Source organism: Piliocolobus tephrosceles, chromosome 21, assembly GCF_002776525.5.
Source record: "Piliocolobus tephrosceles isolate RC106 chromosome 21, ASM277652v3, whole genome shotgun sequence".
Taxonomy (NCBI): domain Eukaryota; kingdom Metazoa; phylum Chordata; class Mammalia; order Primates; family Cercopithecidae; genus Piliocolobus; species Piliocolobus tephrosceles.
This window is the reverse complement of record NC_045454.1, coordinates 16,062,047-16,080,560: the sequence shown is the minus strand read 5'-3', so window position 1 is coordinate 16,080,560 and position 18,514 is coordinate 16,062,047. Positions and strand designations below refer to the sequence as shown.

At 47.8% G+C, this 18,514-nt stretch overlaps 1 protein-coding gene across 3 annotated transcripts in view; it reads left to right on the top strand.

The window, feature by feature from the left end:
* LOC111554032 (carcinoembryonic antigen-related cell adhesion molecule 6) overlaps positions 1–18,514 on the top strand; it is a 101,528-nt gene that overhangs the window by 40,368 nt on the left and 42,646 nt on the right. The window contains exons 1-5 of one of the 3 annotated variants that reach the window (XM_023229293.2): positions 7,069–7,349; positions 8,234–8,593; positions 12,885–13,163; positions 13,605–13,859; positions 17,787–17,903. In XM_023229293.2, the coding sequence (XP_023085061.2) occupies positions 7,286–7,349; positions 8,234–8,593; positions 12,885–13,163; positions 13,605–13,859; positions 17,787–17,863 (1,035 nt within the window). In that variant the 5' untranslated portion in view covers positions 7,069–7,285 and the 3' untranslated portion in view covers positions 17,864–17,903. Of the gene's footprint in view, positions 1–7,068; positions 7,350–8,233; positions 8,594–12,884; positions 13,164–13,604; positions 13,860–17,786; positions 17,904–18,514 lie in introns of those variants that run through there. The other 2 variants (XM_023229295.2, XM_031934862.1) reach the window with 2 other exon arrangements.

The window sequence follows — 18,514 nt, the reverse complement described above, 5'->3', positions numbered from 1 at the left end:
GAAGGAAGGAAGGAAGGAAGGAAGGAAGGAAGGAAGGAAGGAAGGAATATTTATCAGAGCCTGCCATGTACTGTCACTGGAGAGACAAAGGTGAATCACACCCGGTCCCTGCCTCACAGAGCTCCAGGCTGTGGACGGAACCCACTCAAAGTCAGACCATTACCATTCAGTGAGAAACACCATGACAGACATCAGCACAGGCTTCTCTGAGGCGTCTCACCAATGCCCTGTGAAAAATCTGCTGTTGGTTTTCCGGGATCAGTTTTTCTCATTTCAAGCTCAGGGTGAAAAAGAGAATGCAAATGTCCCTGATGGTCCTTTGTGCAGTCACAGCGGGACCCCGCATGTCCTCCTGACTAATTCAGGGTGCTCAGGGCTCCCACTTCACTCTGAACATCCTCTCTCGTATCAGAGCTCACCACATCTGCACCTGCAGCAGCCAGGTGCCTGTACACTAACAGAAAATCCAGCAAGTCAGGAAACTTACTTTACTCCTGTAACTTTGAGGCTAGTGACCTTGTGACATTGAACTAATCCCGTAACTTCCCTGCACTTTAATTTCCACGTCTGTAAAGCAGGGCAGGTGGATTCGGTCACCCTAGGTGCAGCTGTATAGTGAGAGCTCCTCAGAGACAGCAGCACAGCTGATCTCAGCATCCACCATCTAGCAAATACCAGGCACACACTAGGCGCTCAAAGCCTCACTGAATGTATGTGTGAATAAATGACTATATGAGAGCCATGCGGATCATGGACAAAGTCAGCAAATATATTTGAACGTCTACCAAGTACACAGTAGAACAGGGAAATAAGTAACCCAGGCAGGGTGGTGTTTTCTCCCAACTTCCCCTTACCTCCTTCCTGGGGAAGGGAGGGCCTCTGTACATCAGAGAGACTCTTGACACAAATAATGTTCTCAAGATGCATTATAAGAAGTTATCATATTAACAAGAGGAAATTCCATTTGCGTTGGGGATGTTTTAGTCAATGGATCTGAAGGACCTGAAGCCCCCTCTGATGACACACAGGGTGCAACACCCACCCCAAGTGCATGGAGGGGAAACCAGATGGAGTGAACTGACAGGGAGCAGGACCTGGGAGAACAGTGGGTAAAGAGACTGAGACACCCGGAGGAAGGTCTGAGGAGGAGCTCCCAGCTGCTGCAGTGGCCTCGGTGTGGACTGATGAGAACTCAGCAGCACAAGTAAAGTGGCCGCACCAGGCTCTGCGCATACATGGGATCATTTTTTCAGTAAGATTTTCTTTCTGCTAATGGGCTGCATTTTCACACACTTTCTAATACGTCAGGCCCAGTTAATGGGCTACAAAACCATCATTCCATTCAACAGTCATTTATAGAATACTCCCAAAATGCCAGGCCCTGTGTGAGTTCAGGGAATACAAAAATGAACACAAACAGCTCCTGTCCTCTAAGATCCCCATCCACTGAGCTCCAGGGGGCACCTCTCCTATAACATGCCCCTGCTCTGCACAGCCCTCCTCTCTGCCCTCCACCAACCCAAATCCTCCCCCATCTCCAGCTCAAGTTCCACCCGACCAAGTCCCTCTCAGTCCCCCTGCACTCCTGCCACTTTGAGAGATGACTGCACTCATATCTCTAGGCTTTATGAAATGGATGTCATCTCCCTGGTTAGACTTGAGCCTCCTGAAGGCAGAGACCATTTTTAGAGTTTTCCAGAATGAAGCCACATCCGTGATTTGCATCAGAACAAGCTTAGGCCCAGCCTGAGTCTTCAGCTTGGACACAGGCTCCACTGCCCAGCACAGTCCCTGGCCCCTGCAGTGCTTTATAAACCCTGCAGTAGCAAAGTCCATAATCAACTCTGCATCAGTCAACAGGCTGGGATAAGTTGAAAACACAGAGAGAGAAGAACAGTCTAACAAAAATCAAAGGGCTTTGACTCATGCCTTGCCTCTTCCCTCTTTTCAGGGAAACAAAGTTACACCCCCTGCTCTCACTCCTGCCTGGAGGCTTCCAGGGAGGGCTCCCTTGTTTGCCTTCCCTTCAGCCCCCATGAATATCACCCAGCATTCAAGCCCAGCCTCTCCTCTCCCTTTGCGCACATTTCCTAAAGTCTCATATAAATGTCAAGTTTAGTGAGTGCTGATATTCTATGACCCTAATGTTTACTTAAAGTATGATTACCTTTCTTCTTTTGCCCGGGGCCATTTCCAAACAAGGGCTGGAGCCAGGCGCCCCAGCAGCTGGGCAAACACACTTCAGGGCTCCTTCCCTTCTGTGGCTCCTGTTTCTCAAACCCTCTGGGACCTGCAGCTCTGGGGGTCTCTTCCCCCAACCCAGTTCCCTCTCCTTTAGACCAGAACAACTAAGCCATGGCCACCTTCCCGATGGACACACAAGGAGGCCTGGTGTCACCCACTGCTCCAGGGCGGTGTTCTGGGCAGGGGAGCTGCCTCTTGTCCCGGATCCTGCTCTGCTGCTACCTCATGTGGCTACAGAATTGGAGGGAATTGTGAACAGAGAGAGGACAGGGCAAAGTCCCAGGCCACAACACTACCATTGCTGATATTTTGCCAAGGATGGGAGCAGGAGGGGAAAGAGACCTTGTCAATGTCTCCTCCACCAACACGTAACACCCACTTTCCTGCCAAATACTCAGATAGAGAAGGTCATTGAAAGGTACAAGAAAATTTAAATGAGAAAAAAGACTTGAGGAAGAAACTATGAGGCACCAGGGTGTGGGGAGCTGGAAAGGAGTACAAGAGAGAACTGGCACGGCTGCCAAGTTGTCAGTCACCTTCTCATGTTCTTAAGAATGTTGCATTTCTTTTGTTTGACCAGTTTCACTTCCCAGATTCTCATAAAGCACATGTTCTAATCTGTTACCTAACAGCGGGAAAGCATGATCTCCCCTGTTCTTGCCCTCAAATAGGAACACTGCCCTGGGACTATACCGCAGACCACCAGGATGAGCCATCCCTGGAGATCAGGAGCTTCCAACCGGGAAACTTTCATACATGCTTCAAGCAACACACAGCTCCACCCACAGTCACAATAAAAATTCTAATCTCTTCCCTCCTCCTGTTGCTGCCACTAATGCTGAAGTCCATGGTCTCTAGCAGCCCAAATCCAGGTAAATAAGACTGTCTATGAAGGGGAAAACATGGTGAGGAAATGGAGCCAAACAGGCCACAGGTGCATCAAAATGTAGCCCTTTCAGCTACTGGACTGGGAGCAATTGAGCCTTTCTCAGTGCCAGTTTCCTCATTTACTGAAAGGAGTAAACTGTAGTTACATCCAGTGTTGTGAGGGTTAAATGAAATATTGGATGTGAAAATGTCTGCAACTACAGCTGGCAAATATATACATAAGTACATATTGGTTCAACTAATATTTGCTCCCATGCCTTTGCCTCCAAGCCTGTTCCAGAAGAGTAATGCATTTCCCCAGGGTCAAACTTGGTGGCAGTAGTGGGGGGGTATTGAAGACAACTATATATTCATAAAAGATAAGGAACTCTTTGCTTATATTCTTTTTTTGTTTGTTTGTTTTAAGACAGGATCTTACTCTGTCACCCAAGCTTGGAGTACAATGGTGCAATCATAGCTCATTACAGCTCAAACTCCTGGGCTCAAGCAGTCTTCCTGCCTCAGTCTTCCAAGCAAGTAGGGCTAGAAGTGTGCACCACTCTGCCTGCCTGCCTAGTTTTTCTTTTTTACTTTTCCTTTTTTTTTTTAGAGTCAAAGTCTCACTATGTTGCTCAGTCAGATCTCAAACTTTGCTTGTATTCTTTACATTCTTTAGAGTGCACCAAACATGCACATATTTTAATGCTATTTAATGGTAGCTAATAAATGGAAGAAAATCCTGTCACCAGGTAGTGTCCATATTTGAAGCTTTAGCCACACCAAGCCCTGCTGCAACAGTGCACCATCTGGGTAGCAGACCTTTGGCTAAGGCTTTCTGATCTGCTCCAGTTTTCACTACAACCACAGTGGCCAAGCCCTTTGCAAAGAAACCAAGCAGAAGAGAGCTTAGCCCCATGTATATTTCCACCCGGGAGCACCATCTCCCCAAGGGCCACATTGAGGCGAAACAGCTTTGTTACATACTTAGCGTCTCCTAAAATCAGGAGATGTTCACCCTTCTCCACTCCAATTTCCACCCTTCTCCACTCCAAGTTCCTAGCTTTGTAGAGAGAGCGCCCTAGAAGCTGCTGAGCCCCATAGCCCTGGGGCCTAACCCACCATTCAGGAAGGGAAGGTTTTTCCATCACTGTGACAGACACCCAGGCTAGAGTCCTCAGCCTGGACTCAAAGGCTCTCTTGCACTTACCATCTGCTGCCTTATACTGAAGACCTTCCTATGTCTCTCCTGCCTCCACCCACTGCCCTTCGAGGCTGCAGCCTCCTTGGCCGCACAGACTGGTGCACTGTTGCCATATCCCGCACGCTATCCAGCTCAGCACTCAGCAAACATTAGCTAATCGCAAGAATGCACCCTCAGGTTTCTAAATCAAACCAGGGATTCAGAGCAGCTCTACTGACATCCGAGCTGAACGATTCCTTGTGGTGAGGGCTGTTCTGTGCATCGTGAGATGTTCAGCAGCATCCGCGTGGCCTCTCTCCACTACATGCCAATAGTAGCCTCCTCCTCCCCCAAGCACCCTCTTCCTTCGTGAAAGCAAAAAATATTTCTAGATATTGCCAAATGTCTCCATGGGGGAAACCACCCCCAGTCGACAACCGTTGCTCTATACCGATAGCTCGCCACCTGGCCACACATTTACACTCATCTAGGCATTCACCCTCAGGCTGGAAGTCGCGGGGGCCTAGATCCAAATCCTGGTTCTGTCACTCCCTTTGCAACCCTGGACAAGTCGCTTCACTTGTTTTAGCCTTTTTATCGTCTTAAGATGAATAAATACCACTGCTCACAACGACTTGCTGTGAAGATTAGATGAACCGCAGCGTGACCTAGAAAGGGTTCAATAAATGGACTGAGTGGAATTTCTAAAGTCTCTCCTAAAGCACTAGGGTGAGGAACTGGGGAAAGCTCGCTGCGCCGCCAGGGGGCGCCATCACAAACCACGTTGGTGGGTGGCGCCGGGCTGGAGCCTTGCTTCCCAGCCAAGCAAAGTTTGTAACGCGGACCTGAGTCTGAGCTACTTAGTGGCTGGAAGAAATAATAGCTCCTCCATTCCCAAAATAAATCTCAAAGTAAAATCTAATCTTATTTTATATCTCTTTTTTTTTTTTGAGATGGAGTCTTGCTCTGTTGCCCAGACTGGAGTGCAGTGGCACTATCTCGGCTCACTGCAACCTCCGCCTCCTAGATTCAAGCGACTGTCCTGCTTTAGCCTCCCTAGTAGCTGGGACTACTGGTCCCCACCACCACACCCAGCTAGTTTTCGTGTTTTTAGTAGAGACGTGGTTTCGCTGTGTTGGCCAGGCTGGTCTTGAACTCCTGACCTCAAGTGATCCGCCCACCTCGGCCTGCCAAAGTGCCAAAGCATAAACCACCGCCCCCAGTGGCTGGCGTTATTTATTATGTCGCTGATATTGTCCACAATTTGGCCATTGGGAGCTCCTTCTAGTTGGTTTCTGTGACTTTTGACACAACTCCATCATTTTTCAAGCAGTTCCTTACTTCTGGCCCCATAAAGCTCCTCTTGTGCTTTCTTGCCCAGCCCTGGATCAGCTATTTCTCCAGTGACCCCTGGTTCCTTTCATGGGAAAAAGATGTTTGCAGACCATGGTCACCAATATGCCCACTGCTAGTAGGTGTCGGTGCTTCTATGCCCTCTAGTGGTCGGAGCTGGGAAATAACACACACGCACACTAGTTTACGGTTACCCACATTTCACAAATTAGGTAAATGAGGCACAGAAAAATTAGGCAACTTGACCAATATCACAGAGAAAATAGGTAGTACAAGTGGGAAGTAAAAATAATGACAGATGCACCACAAGTCCTAACAAGTAAAAGTAACTTCTTCACACATGCACATTAGCAGAAAGCCACATCCCAATATTCCAGCATAGATACTGTCTTTGGAAAACAACAGAATTCTACAGCAATAATCGCAAGGATAACCATCATGTACTCAACGCCCGCCTGGGCACTGGGCTCCCACAGCAGCTCACTTATTCCCAACAACTCTGGAGGGTGGATTTTACAAATCGGGGTTTCAAGAATCAAAGAAGCCAAGTGACTTGTTCAAGTCAACGTAGTTAAGTGACAGAGCCAGTAGCTGAGCCCAAGTCTATCTGGATATAAATTCCATGCTTATGTCACTATATAAGCGTTTCCCAAAACTGATTCTAGGTGAAACATAAACTTTGTTTAAGTTTAACTGTGTTTATTTTAATACATGATAGGAAAAAAAATAAGCACACATCAAATCTCTCATTTCATGGACAGTATTGTGTAAGAAAAAAATACTTTGTCTTCAGCTCCTGGCCTCAGGTCATCCTCTCACTGCAACCTCTTGAGTAGCTGGGATCACAGGTGTGAGCCACTGAGCCCTGCTAAGACAAGGATGTTTTGTAAACTAAATTTAATTACAAAAAATGTATGAAGTAAATAATAATAAAGGTGGTAACACTATAGAGGAAATCATAAAGTTGGTCTAGAAACGTCTAGGGTCTGGATGACATAATACTACAGCACCGTGCAGCTTCATTCTCAGTTACTCCCAGGAAATTAGGGTCACAGAGTGCTGCAGAAAGAATGACTCAGAATCTGAGACCTGGGCTTTAGCCCTAGATGTGTCCACTTCTAGGACCCCAAACATCCCTGTGACCTCCTTGCTGGGAGTAAATCCAACCTTCCCAGACGTGTGAGAACACTAGCAACATCCCGCACACATAGCCGGGTTTCTCTGTCACAGAGAAAATAATACCAGGTTTGAGGACCCCGGGGACTCTCTCTGTGGTGCTGACAGACCCAAGGCCCAGACACAGCAGAGATCAGTGCTGGGGAGGGCGGGTCGTCGCGTTATGGAACAGGGGTCCAAACATGCTTGCTTCTCAGAGCGTCTTCTGGAGAGCTGAATATAAACAGAAGGGGAAGAGGAGAAGGGACAAAAGAGACAGAAATGAGAGGGGAGGGGATAGAGGATTCCTGAACAGAGACCACACCCATGACCCACGTGACCCTGGGAAATGCTCCTGCCCTGAGAGGAGCCTCAGCACAGAAGGAGGAAGCACAGCAGAGCCAACAGTCACTGTAGCCCTGACTAGAGCATTCCTGGAGTTCAAGCTCCTCTACACAAAGGAGGACAGAGAAGACAGCAGAGACCATGGGGCCCCCCTCAGCCCCTCCCTGCAGAATGTGTATCCCCTGGAAGGAGGTCCTGCTCACAGGTGAGGGGAGGACTCCCTGGGAGTGGATGGGAGGAGGGAGCACAGAGACTGGCTGGGGGCTCCTGGGGAGGACGGGGCTCTGAGAGGGAACAGAGGGCTTCTGTTGAAGCCTGAGGAAACAGAACACCAGAGAGGGACAGGGGTCACAACAGGAAAGTCGCACTAAACTGAGATTGATAAAAAAGGAGGAAAATCAATTGATCATGTTTTCCAAGTTAATCATCATTGGTCACTACAATTTGAAAAATGATAGAAATCAGAACTGCATCAGGGTTACACTCCAAATAAAAATATAACCAGGGCAGTAAACTCTGCCCTTACTCACCAATCAGAGGTTGAAAAATAACCACCAGGTACACTCATTAACTCATTCACAAGTATTTACAATCAATTTTAGTCAATGGCATACAACAAGCATCAGACAAGTCTCAGTCATCACAGAGCTCATGCTGTCAAGAAGAGGAAAAATCACAGGCAAAGAGATCTAGAATGTGAGGTCAGGTGTTGACAAGAGCCCTGGAGGGAACAGAGCAGGGAAAGGTCAGAAAGAAAAGACCCAGGGTCTCTAGAGGAAGTGTCGGGGGAGGGGTCTCCCTAAGATGCCCTGATGTGAGCAGGACCTGAGGCCAGTGGGGAGGGAGCCGTGCAGATCCCTGGGGAAGAGGATTCCGCACAGGGGAATGCCAAGGTCAGAGGTGCTGAAGGAATGGGTGGGGGTCACACTGCTGACTTTGACCCAGTAGGACAGACACACACACACACACACACACACACACATGCTCCAAGGTGGAGGGGTGAAGAGACCTGCTCAGGACCCAGGGCCCCGTTTTTCCACCCTAAAGCATAGGTCCCGATATTGACCGATGCTCTCTCCTCTCTCCTAGCCTCACTTCTAACCTTCTGGAACCCGCCCACCACTGCCCAGCTCACTATTGAATCCAGGCCGTTCAATGTCGCAGAGGGGAAGGAGGTTCTTCTACTTGCCCACAATCTGCCCCAGAATACTTTAGGCTTCAGCTGGTACAAAGGGGAAAGAGTAGATGCCAAACGTCTAATTGTAGCATATGTAATGGAAACTCAACAAACTACCCCAGGGCCCGCACACAGCGGTCGAGAGACAGTATACTCCAATGCATCCCTGCTGATCCAGAACGTCACCCAGAATGACACAGGATCCTACACCCTACAAGCCATAAAGGAAGATCTTGTGAATGAAGAAGCAACTGGCTGGTTCTGGGTATACCGTGAGTGATTTCCCATGACCTCTGGGTGTTGGGGATCAGTTCTACTTCCCACATACCGGATTGTCAGGCCTGAGCTGTGCCTGTGTCCCTGTCTGCATTACATCCTATATTAGGGTTTGGACATTTAGTGCAGAACACACATGGGGGAGACAAACTTCCACAGATCAGAATTCTTTTCCTGCATCCAGACCCTGCAGACACTCACTGCAGAGGAAGGACAGTCTGATGGGGGGACTCAGCAGGGGCAGGTCAGTGTCAGCCAAGCACTCCATGGTCTCCCCCATGGTCCTGACCCTGAGAAAGACTCTGGAGAACTGGGTCAGGTCCTGGCCTGAGGGGGGACCCCTGGGATCCTCATGAGAAGCTCAACTCTTTCCGGAACTGAGCCCCTGTACAAAGCCCTGTCCCTGGTTCCTGATTCCAGGTAATCCTAGGGAGTCTGTGCTAGGGCTGTGTGGTGGCCTCTTGGGCAGGGCTGGCTGGGAGCAAGGATGTGAGCTATCCAAGGGCCATGACTCCTGGAGTTGGTCACCAGCCAGGGTCGAGCACCCCAGAGCCTCGTCTAGCCAAGGATAGGGCCTCCTCTTTCACTTGGGGCTCAGCATGGAAAGGACAGATGGAAAACATTACTAGGGCATGAGCCCACTGCCCTGGGGACATAGGTGACTCCTGGGAAGTTCAGAGTCCCCAAGGGGAGGAACAGAGAAGAAAGGATGCTCCCGGCAGCTCCATGTCCACCACGGATCAGGCCCAGGGCCCTCTCTCTTGGAAGCAAATAATCATAGATGCTGTTCACTTGGGCAGCTCCTCTGTGCAGAGCTGAGATCAAGTGATTGTAAATATTTTGAGGTTAATTCACAAACAATCTCACAGCCAAATAGCACTTATCCTACTTATTGAAAGGAAATCGAGGGACAGGGAGACAGTCACTAACAAGGGTCACACAGGCCATAGGTGGCAGATTAGAGACATATGAGGTCTGTCTGCAGCCAGAACCCCCTCCTCTCCTCAACAGGGGGTGGGTGGGGCTGTTTGTTGTTAGGCATTTGCAGACCTGAGACCAGTCATGGGTCTGCTTCCTTTTGTCTTGTGCATCCACAGCTCAGAAGCAGAGATTCTGGTCTGGAGAGTGAGAAGTAAATGGAGAGCTAATCAGTTTTACTCTAGAACTAAATGACCTCAATTGTCAGGGTCAGTGCCGGGATTGTCCAGACCTCTCCCTTAGATCCACAGCCCCCTCACTGCACCTGAAATCCTGTGTTTCCCAATGTGTTGGTGTCGTTTACATAGGAGGATAAAGGAGAGGACTTTGCTTTCTCTCCCCACTCACACCCTACACCAGCACAGGCCCCAAGTGAGACACACGCTCACTCAGGAGTTCTCTCATGAGGAAGGGAAGAAAGGAAGAAGGAATGAAAAAAGGATTCATAACCTCTTTAGAGACCAGTTCCTGGATGCAGAATCCTATGAGGTTCTGGCCACACCTGTTTCTTGTCCCTCAGGGACTGAAACCCATATTCCATCCCTCTGAACCCCTGTCCCTAAACCTACCCCATCTCATGTGACTCTGGGGTTCCTTAGTCATTAGAGGGTTTTCAGGTCTCTCTGGTCCTGGCCTGGGGCAGCCAAGAGGCTCCTGGTCCCTGGGGTCTCTGAGGTCACTGTAGCCCCCACTGCTCACTGCCATAGGTATCCCTGGCTCTTTCTGCTCCTCTGTGTCCCTCATTTCCGCCCCCCCCCCCCTTTCATTCTAGCTGGGATGCCCTGCCCTGCACAGCTTCCTCCACTCTTAGGCCTTCTCCAGAAAGCCCCTCTAACAAGGCTACCTGTCCTGTTCCCTTCCTGCTCACACTGTGTCCTGGCCCACCTCCCAGGCAACAGGGAAGGCACAAAAATCAGCTGGAGCAGCCACCCCTGCCAGGTCCCTCGCAACCACTGTCTCCAGGTCACCAGGGGAACGAGCTTCCACTGTGTCCCCATAACAGGGCTCTTTCCCCTAGTGAGGCTGACATGTGGAACAGGCCACAGGACAGGGATGAGCGACTCAGTGACTCCTCCATACAGTTTCTACTGACTCACCAGGGGGTCAGAGGCAGGATGACAGGTCTGCTTTCCCCAAGGCCTAGAGGCTAATTTCACCCATTGACTCCCAGACTCATCTTGATGTGAGGCTCACATCCTCCAGTCATTCCCCAGGACCTTCCCCAGGTGAAGCCGGCCAGGCAGGTGCTGTCTGATGGGTTTGCTGCCCATTCCACATACACCTGTGTCCTCGTGATGATGCCATTGTCATAAGGTGGGATCCCTTGGACTGAGAAGTGCACCAGTCACTGGAGTCTCACATAGACTCTGCCCAGTTTAGATGAACTTAAACTCTCATTGTGTTTTCTGAAGTTAACAGGAGATGAAGAAAGCATTTCACATGCCTGTTTTGGGCTCCTTCCCTGTTTGCCTAACTCTGCACAGGAATTAGGGGCAGGGAGCTCTTTCTAAATTTACTAACATAACACATGTTGCTTCTAATTTGGCATCGTTCCTTCCTTTATGTAACTGACACACCTAAGACTTCCTATCTGACTGGTTCTATCCTCCTAAGAGGACTCATGTGCCTCTCTCTACTCAGGGAGTTGCTAATTTCAAACCAACTTCAGCATCTTCATTTGAGGACAATGTGATCCTACTGGAATTTACAGCACACCTAACCCTTAGTACGTTATCAAGAAAAATACTACTTCTAGCAATTGATCTTCGATCTTTAGGCCATTAGTAACAATCTCCTCTTATGGAAAAAATTAAATGTTTCCCCCAAATTTCTTTCATTTTTTACTGTATTCAGAACATAACATGAGGTCTAAACTCCTGACAAATTTTTCAAAGCAAATTACGGCACTACAGGTCAAGCATCCCAAATCTAATAATCCAAAATCTGAAATCTCCCAAATCCAACACTTTTTGACCACTAAAGTGATGCTGAAAAGAAATGCTCACTGGAGCATTTTGGATTCTGGGTTTTCAGATGTAGGATGCTAAACAGGTAAGTCTACTGCAAATATTCAAAAATCCGAAAACAGTCAGAAATCCAAAACACTTTTGGTCCTAAGCCTTATGCATAAGTGATACTCACTCCATATGAACTATAGGTACCAAGCTGAACAGCAAATCTCTAGAACCTCATCCTGTGTAACTGAAAGTTCACATCCATTGACCAACTCCCCATTCTGCCTCTCCCAACCCCTGGCAATCACCATTCTACTCTGATTCCATGAGTGTGGCTACTCTAGGGACCTCATATAAGTGGAATCCTGAAGTATCTGTCCTGTGAGTGACTTATTTCATTTAACATAATGTCCAATGGGAGAAAATATTTGCAAAACTTCTTCCCAAATTTCTGTCTCATATCTGTCAAACACACATGGTCCTTGAGGGTCAGATTTGCAGCAGTTCATGCTCCCCCTTTCCACCACTCAGCTCTGCATTTGCAAACATCCACATGTATTTATGGAGAGATCCACAGGGTCCTCACCTGCCCTCTGCAGAGGGAGAAGAAACATTAAAGGTCAAAAAAAAGGAACATGGTTCTGCTATTAAATTCAGGCAGCTCCTACCTGTCCCCCTCACTGTCTTCTAGATCATTCTCTGAATTCTGCTTTATCTTTAGGGGTCACAGGCTCAAGTCAGTCATTATTAAACACCTGGGAAACACTGCCCCATCTTGTGGTTCCACTGCCTGACGACTGAACTGACCTCCAGGTTTGCCCCTCGTGTCTCCTGTGTTAATTCTGCTAAAACATCCAATCCCAGGCCAGGCTGAACAGTATCCTCGGGGTTTAAGAACAGTAAGAAGTCCCATCGTCACCCATCTCTAGAATGTCCTTAGAAGAGGAAGCCACACAGAAAATACAGCCAGGGGGGCAAAGTAGGACTAAAGCTTGAAAAGACCCAGCACCTGAATGTTTCAGGTGAAGACCCCAGGGAAGCCAGGCAGGCAGTTGGTCAGGGAGAAACCAGAAGAAGCACAAGGGGCTGTGACCCCAGGTCCTGTGTCTGTCCATGACCCAGTGCTGCTGCTCAATTCACACTTGAGAAAGACTGTGCTTCTCCCACACAGAGCAGGTGGTCTCACACAATCTCAGCCCTCAGATCATCATGCATCTGTGGTGTGACACATACACCTGCCATGGGCTTTTAAGGACTCAAGGGGGCTGAGAGATGAGAGATGCCAACTCTGATTGAAAGATGTCTGTGGAGGAATCACAGGTGCCACACAGGGCAATCTCTGTTCTCTGCACGGCGGAGCTGCCCAAGCCCTACATCACCAGCAACAACTCCAACCCCGTGGAGGACAAGGATGCTGTAAACTTCACCTGTGAACCTGACATTCATAGCACAACCTACCTGTGGTGGGTAAACAATCAGAGCCTCCTGGTCAGTCCCAGGCTGCAGCTGTCCAATGGTAACAGGACCCTCACTCTACTCAGCGTCAAAAGGAATGATGCAGGAGCCTACGAATGTGAAATACAGAACCCAGTGAGTGCCAACCTCAGTGACCCTGTCATCCTGAATGTCCTCTGTGAGTATCTTCTGTTCCTCTGCGGCCCGGGCCCCCCGCCCAAATCCACACAGCCAGAGTCCAGGCCTCTCGGTCCCTCTCAGGTCTAAGCACTCAGACCCTCACCCAGGTTTGCCATGACTTCCTGCCCTGAGTAAACCTGGGCAGACCAGGCCTTGACCAAGAATAGGAGGTGAGGGGCTGTCTCCTCTGCTACTTCTACTCAAACACCCATTCCCATCATCACTCATCTCCATGATGTCCTTAAGGCTCAGGGTTCACATTTTCTGATGGGAGAAACAGGTGAATGTCTCAGATGTTGGCTCAGGGGACATAGCAGGGGTTTGGTTGAGACTTCAGGGTTGTGACATGGCTCAGGGGGACACTGTGGCCCTTCCACAGACCAGGAACTTACGCTTCCTTCTGACGACATCATCTGTGGCTTTATTCTTTTTCCTCCAGATGGCCCAGATGTCCCCATCATTTCCCCCTCAAACTCCAATTACCGTCCAGGGGAAAATCTGAACCTCTCCTGCCACGCAGCCTCTAATCCACCTGCACAGTACTCTTGGTTTGTCAATGGGACGTTCCAGCAATCCACACAAGAGCTCTTTATCGCCAACATCACTGTGAATAATAGCGGATCCTATATGTGCCAAGCCCATAACTCAGCCACTGGCCTCAATAGGACCACAGTCATGATGATCACAGTCTCTGGTAAGTAGATCCACGAAGCACTGGCATCACATTTTCAGGTGGAGTGTGGCTCTCAGAGAAGAGCCAGGAAGAAATTTTCTTTCCCAACCTGTGTCCAAGGGGCACAAGCAAATCCCAAATTCTCCCCTGAACCCTCCCAGTTCACCTCTGCAGAGTCTCTTCCCCTTGTTTTGTTTGTTTGTTTGTTTTTTGTTGTTTTTGTTTTCTGGTTTCTCATGTCTGACTTTGGGTCCATCCTGCAATGAAAGAAGGGGGCTCCCTCAGCCCTGAGTCCTGTGTAGTAAAAGGGGCTTCACAGGGGAAAAAGGAGGAAGAGTCCTCAGGGTCAAGTTGCTGCTCTCTGTCACCAACAGTTCCCTTTCTGTCACTTCTTTGTGTTCTTTTACCTACTCCATAAGCTACAAGGGACAAGGAGGCTTTGAAATGAGCTCACACTTTTTCCTCAAATGAGAAGAGGAAGCCCCTTGGATGATGGAGGAAAAGCTCAAACTCTGGCCCCCAGTGACTGACTGACCCTGCCCTGAAGCCACCTAAGGTGGAACCAGGGCATATGGAGAAGGTGCCCAGGTGTCTGTCCTGAATCAGGCTAAACACCAAAGCCTCCCCTGGATCAGGCTGCAGGCAAGTGGGAAGACATGGAGCCTCAGGGCAGACTACTGAGCTGTGTCCTGGCTCTGAAGTCACTGGCTGTACAAGGCTGTGGGCACAGCACATGGGACACAGCACAGAGGACAGCAAGTGATGCACACTTGGAGACATAGGGAGATTCAGCCTTGGGGACTCTGCATGGCAGGGAAGGGGCAGTGCCAAAAAGTGTGTATTTATAGAGAGGGTAAGACTACCAGCCCCTAAATATCTAACATAGGACTTACTATTTTAACCCTTCCACAAGTGCAGGTCCGTAGTATTAAGCACATTCCCATTGTTCTGCTACCATCACCACCATCCACCCACAGAACTCTTTTCTTCCTCCCAAAACGAAACTCTGTTCCCATCAAACTCTTGGGCAGAGCTGCCCCACCTGTGACCCACAGCCTGACACCTGAACTCACCTCTGGACTTGCTTCTGGTCTCCTGCTCAAAACCCCCTCCCCATCATCACTCATCTCCAGGATGTCCTTAAATAGCAAAGCCTCAGAAAAAAACACATCTTGGCTGGGTGGTATGGGACTGTGCAGCTGAAAGAAACAGCACCTGCATGTTCCAGGTAGCACCGCAAAAGACCAGGCAGTCAGCCAGTCAGGGAGGAAACAGGAGAGGTGCCAGAGGCTGTGGCTCTCAGTCCTGTGTCTGCCCATGACTCAATGCTTCTGCTCTATTCACAGTTGAGAAAGTCTGTGCTTCTCCCACACAAAGCAGGTGGCCTCATGATCTCTGAGCCCTCAGATCGTCATGCATCCATCTTCTGACACACACACCTGCCCTGGGCTCTTAAGGACTCAGGTGGGCTGAGGGGTGGGAGATGCCAACTCTGATTCAAAGATGCCTGCAGAGGAATCAAAGGTGCCACACAGGGCAATCTTCTCTCTGTTGTCTGCACAGCGGAGCTGCCCAAGCCCTACATCACCAGCAACAACTCCAACCCTGTAGAGTTTTCTACATGTAAGTTTAAGTTATCTGTGAACAGAGATAATTTTACTTCTTTCTGATTTGGATGCCTGTTTGTTTGTTTGTTTGTTTGTTTGTTTTTTGCCTAGTTTCTCCAGCTAGGACTTTAAATACTATGTTGAAGAGAAGTGGTGAAAGCAGGCATCCTTGTCTTGTTCCTGGTCTTACAGGGAAAGCTTTCAGTCTTTCTCCATTGAGTATGCCTCTATTATGTCGAGGTGGTTTCCTTCCATTCACAGAGTGTTTTTATTTATAAAAGAATGATGAATTTTGTCAAATGCTTTTACTGGCTAAATCTTATTACTAATTATAGGTCTATTCAGATTTTTTTGTGTGTTCCCAGGAATTTGCCCATTTCATCTAGGTTATCTAATTTGTTGGCATACAATTATTTACCGCACTCTTTTAATCTTTATTATTTCTGTAGAATTGGTAGAAATGTCATCAATTTTTTTGAGAGTAGGTCTCATTCTGTAACCCAACCCAGGCTGGAGTGCAGTGGCTTGATGATAGCTTACTTGCAGGCTCAACCCCCTGGGCTCAAGTGATCCTCCTACCTCAGCCTCCTGAGTAGCTGGGACTACAGGCATGTGGCATCATGCCTGGCTAGTTTTAAAAAAAATTGTAGAGACTGTGTCACCCTATGTTGCATAGGCTGGTCATGACCTTCTAACCTCAAGCAACCCTCTTCCTTTGACCTACCAGGGTGCTGGAATTAAAGGTGTGAGCCACCATGCCCCCATTTTCATTTCTGATTTTAGTAATTCTTTCTTAATCAACCTAGTAAATGATTGTCAATTTTGTTGATCTGTTTTGAAGAACCAACTTTTGGTTTCATTGACTTTCTTTATTGTTTTTCTAGCCTCCGTTTTATTTATTTCAATTCTAATTCTTATTGTTTCCTTCATTCACTATCTTTGGGTCGATTTTGTTCTTTTTCTATATCCTGAATTTGTAAAGTTAGGTTGTTGATTTGAGGTCTCTCTTAATGTAGGTATTTACCACTATCAGTTTCTTGTACAAGATTCTTAACTTCTCTGAGCCTTCAGTTCTTTAACTGAAAATTACAATAATTCTCATCGCTAGGAAATGGATGGAAAAAATGAAAACTGAAATAACAGTGCCTGTTTCATAGTATTGTTTTGAAGATTTAATGTAATATTTGATTAAGCCTTCAGCAAAATGCCACACACAAAGAAAAGCTTCATAAATATTAGCTATTATTATTACTACTGTTACCATTAACCTTGAAGTCAGGTAGTCCTAGAGTCAAATTCTAAATCCACTTGTCACTAGCCATATGACTTTGGATAAGTTTTCTCATCACTCTAAGCCTCTGTCTTTTCATCTGTAAAATGGAAATAATGTCTACCCAAGAGGGTTATTGTATAAATCAAATGAGATACAGGTTAAGTACTTAGCACAGGGCCTGGCACCTAGGACGTGCCCCTCAACAGTAGCTAACATAGCATTAACCATCGCCCTTATTGACTGGTGAGGGCTAAGCACCAAATGGAAACCCACTAGGACATGGTTACTGGCTAAACATGGGAGAGAGGAAAAACCCTGCAAAGAATCAAGCCTGGTATGTTAGCTTTCATCCACTGAGATGCAGCCAAGATGGGATTAGAGGTGCAAGATAATTCAGCAGGGAAAACAGTCATGAGGGAAAGTGGAGCAGCAGTGAGAGCAGAGCCTAGGAGAGCCCTTAGACCACGATGCAGATCTGATTCCTGAGAGGGAGAAAGAGAAGGAGGGAAGTTTCAGATAGCGGTGCAGTTCTGAGTTTCCCCAAGACCGCTGGGGAGTCCTTGAACCCCTCACCCATGAGAGTGAAGCAGGGTCTCACAGACCTGGGCTTGCTTGCTTTCTCCTGGTGGGAGCCCATGAGAAGTGAGTTGTCTGTGCAAAGAACATGGTAAATTCAGAATGCACTAGCCTGGGCCTTCTGTCAATCAAATCCCTGCCATGGAGATCCAACAGACTCTTATTCATGGCTGCCACAACTGAGACACTGATAAAAAGATGCAACCATAAAAATATAGAAAGTTCTAATGACATGCAAAAGCAGCAATCAGACTTTCTCAAATTTTAAAAGCCTTCAAAAATGTCCGAGTGCAGAAAGACCAGGCTGAAATTAACAGAAGACTGATCACCAACCTAGAAACATGGTGAGAGAGAAAAAATTGCAACCTTCCCACAAAACTAGTGTATTCATTGAAGAAACAAGTCGAGACTACTTCATGTTGACAGCTGGTTCTTGGGGCACCCCACTGTAGAATAACATCACCTTCATTCCTTCTCTTTTCTTCCCACAAGGAAGTGCTCCTGGCCTCTCAGCTGTGGCCACTGTCAGCATCATGATTGGAGTGCTGGCCAGGGTGGCTCTGCTATAGCAGCTCTGGTGTATTTTCGGTGTTTTAGGAAGACTGGCAGGTATGATGGCCTTTCCTCTTGTCATGTTTCCTGCAGGGCTGACCACCATACTTGGGAAAGGGAAGAAACTTCTTCACTTATATCTGGGACTGGATCTCCTCCTTCTACCTCTAAATTTCTGCTTCTCCCACTAATTCCTGCCAGTCTCTTTTTTCTTGGTCTGCATGCTCCCTGGACCCCACTGTCTCTTAGACATAATTATCCCCAGCCTCAGTTAATTTGCTTCTTAGAGTCAATACATTGTCAAAGCCTCTTTGTCATGTTTTAACATCGCTCACTTGTGTTGTTCTCTCCATTCCCATAAACCCCAATAACTGTTCAACATCCTGCTTGACTCCTTGTTGTAAGGTTGGAATCTTTCTTGCATATGACTGCCTCATTACCTTCCTAAAATCTAGTTCACTCACCTACTTAAGAAGCCAAAGGGGGCCAGGCGCAGTGGCTCATGCCTGTAATCCCAGCACTTTGGGAGGCCGAGGCAGGTGGATCACGAGGTCAGGAGAACGAGACCATCCTGGCTAACATGGTGAAACCCTGTCTCTACTAAAATAAATAAATAAATAAATAAATAAATAAATAAATAAATAAATAAATAAATATATATATATACA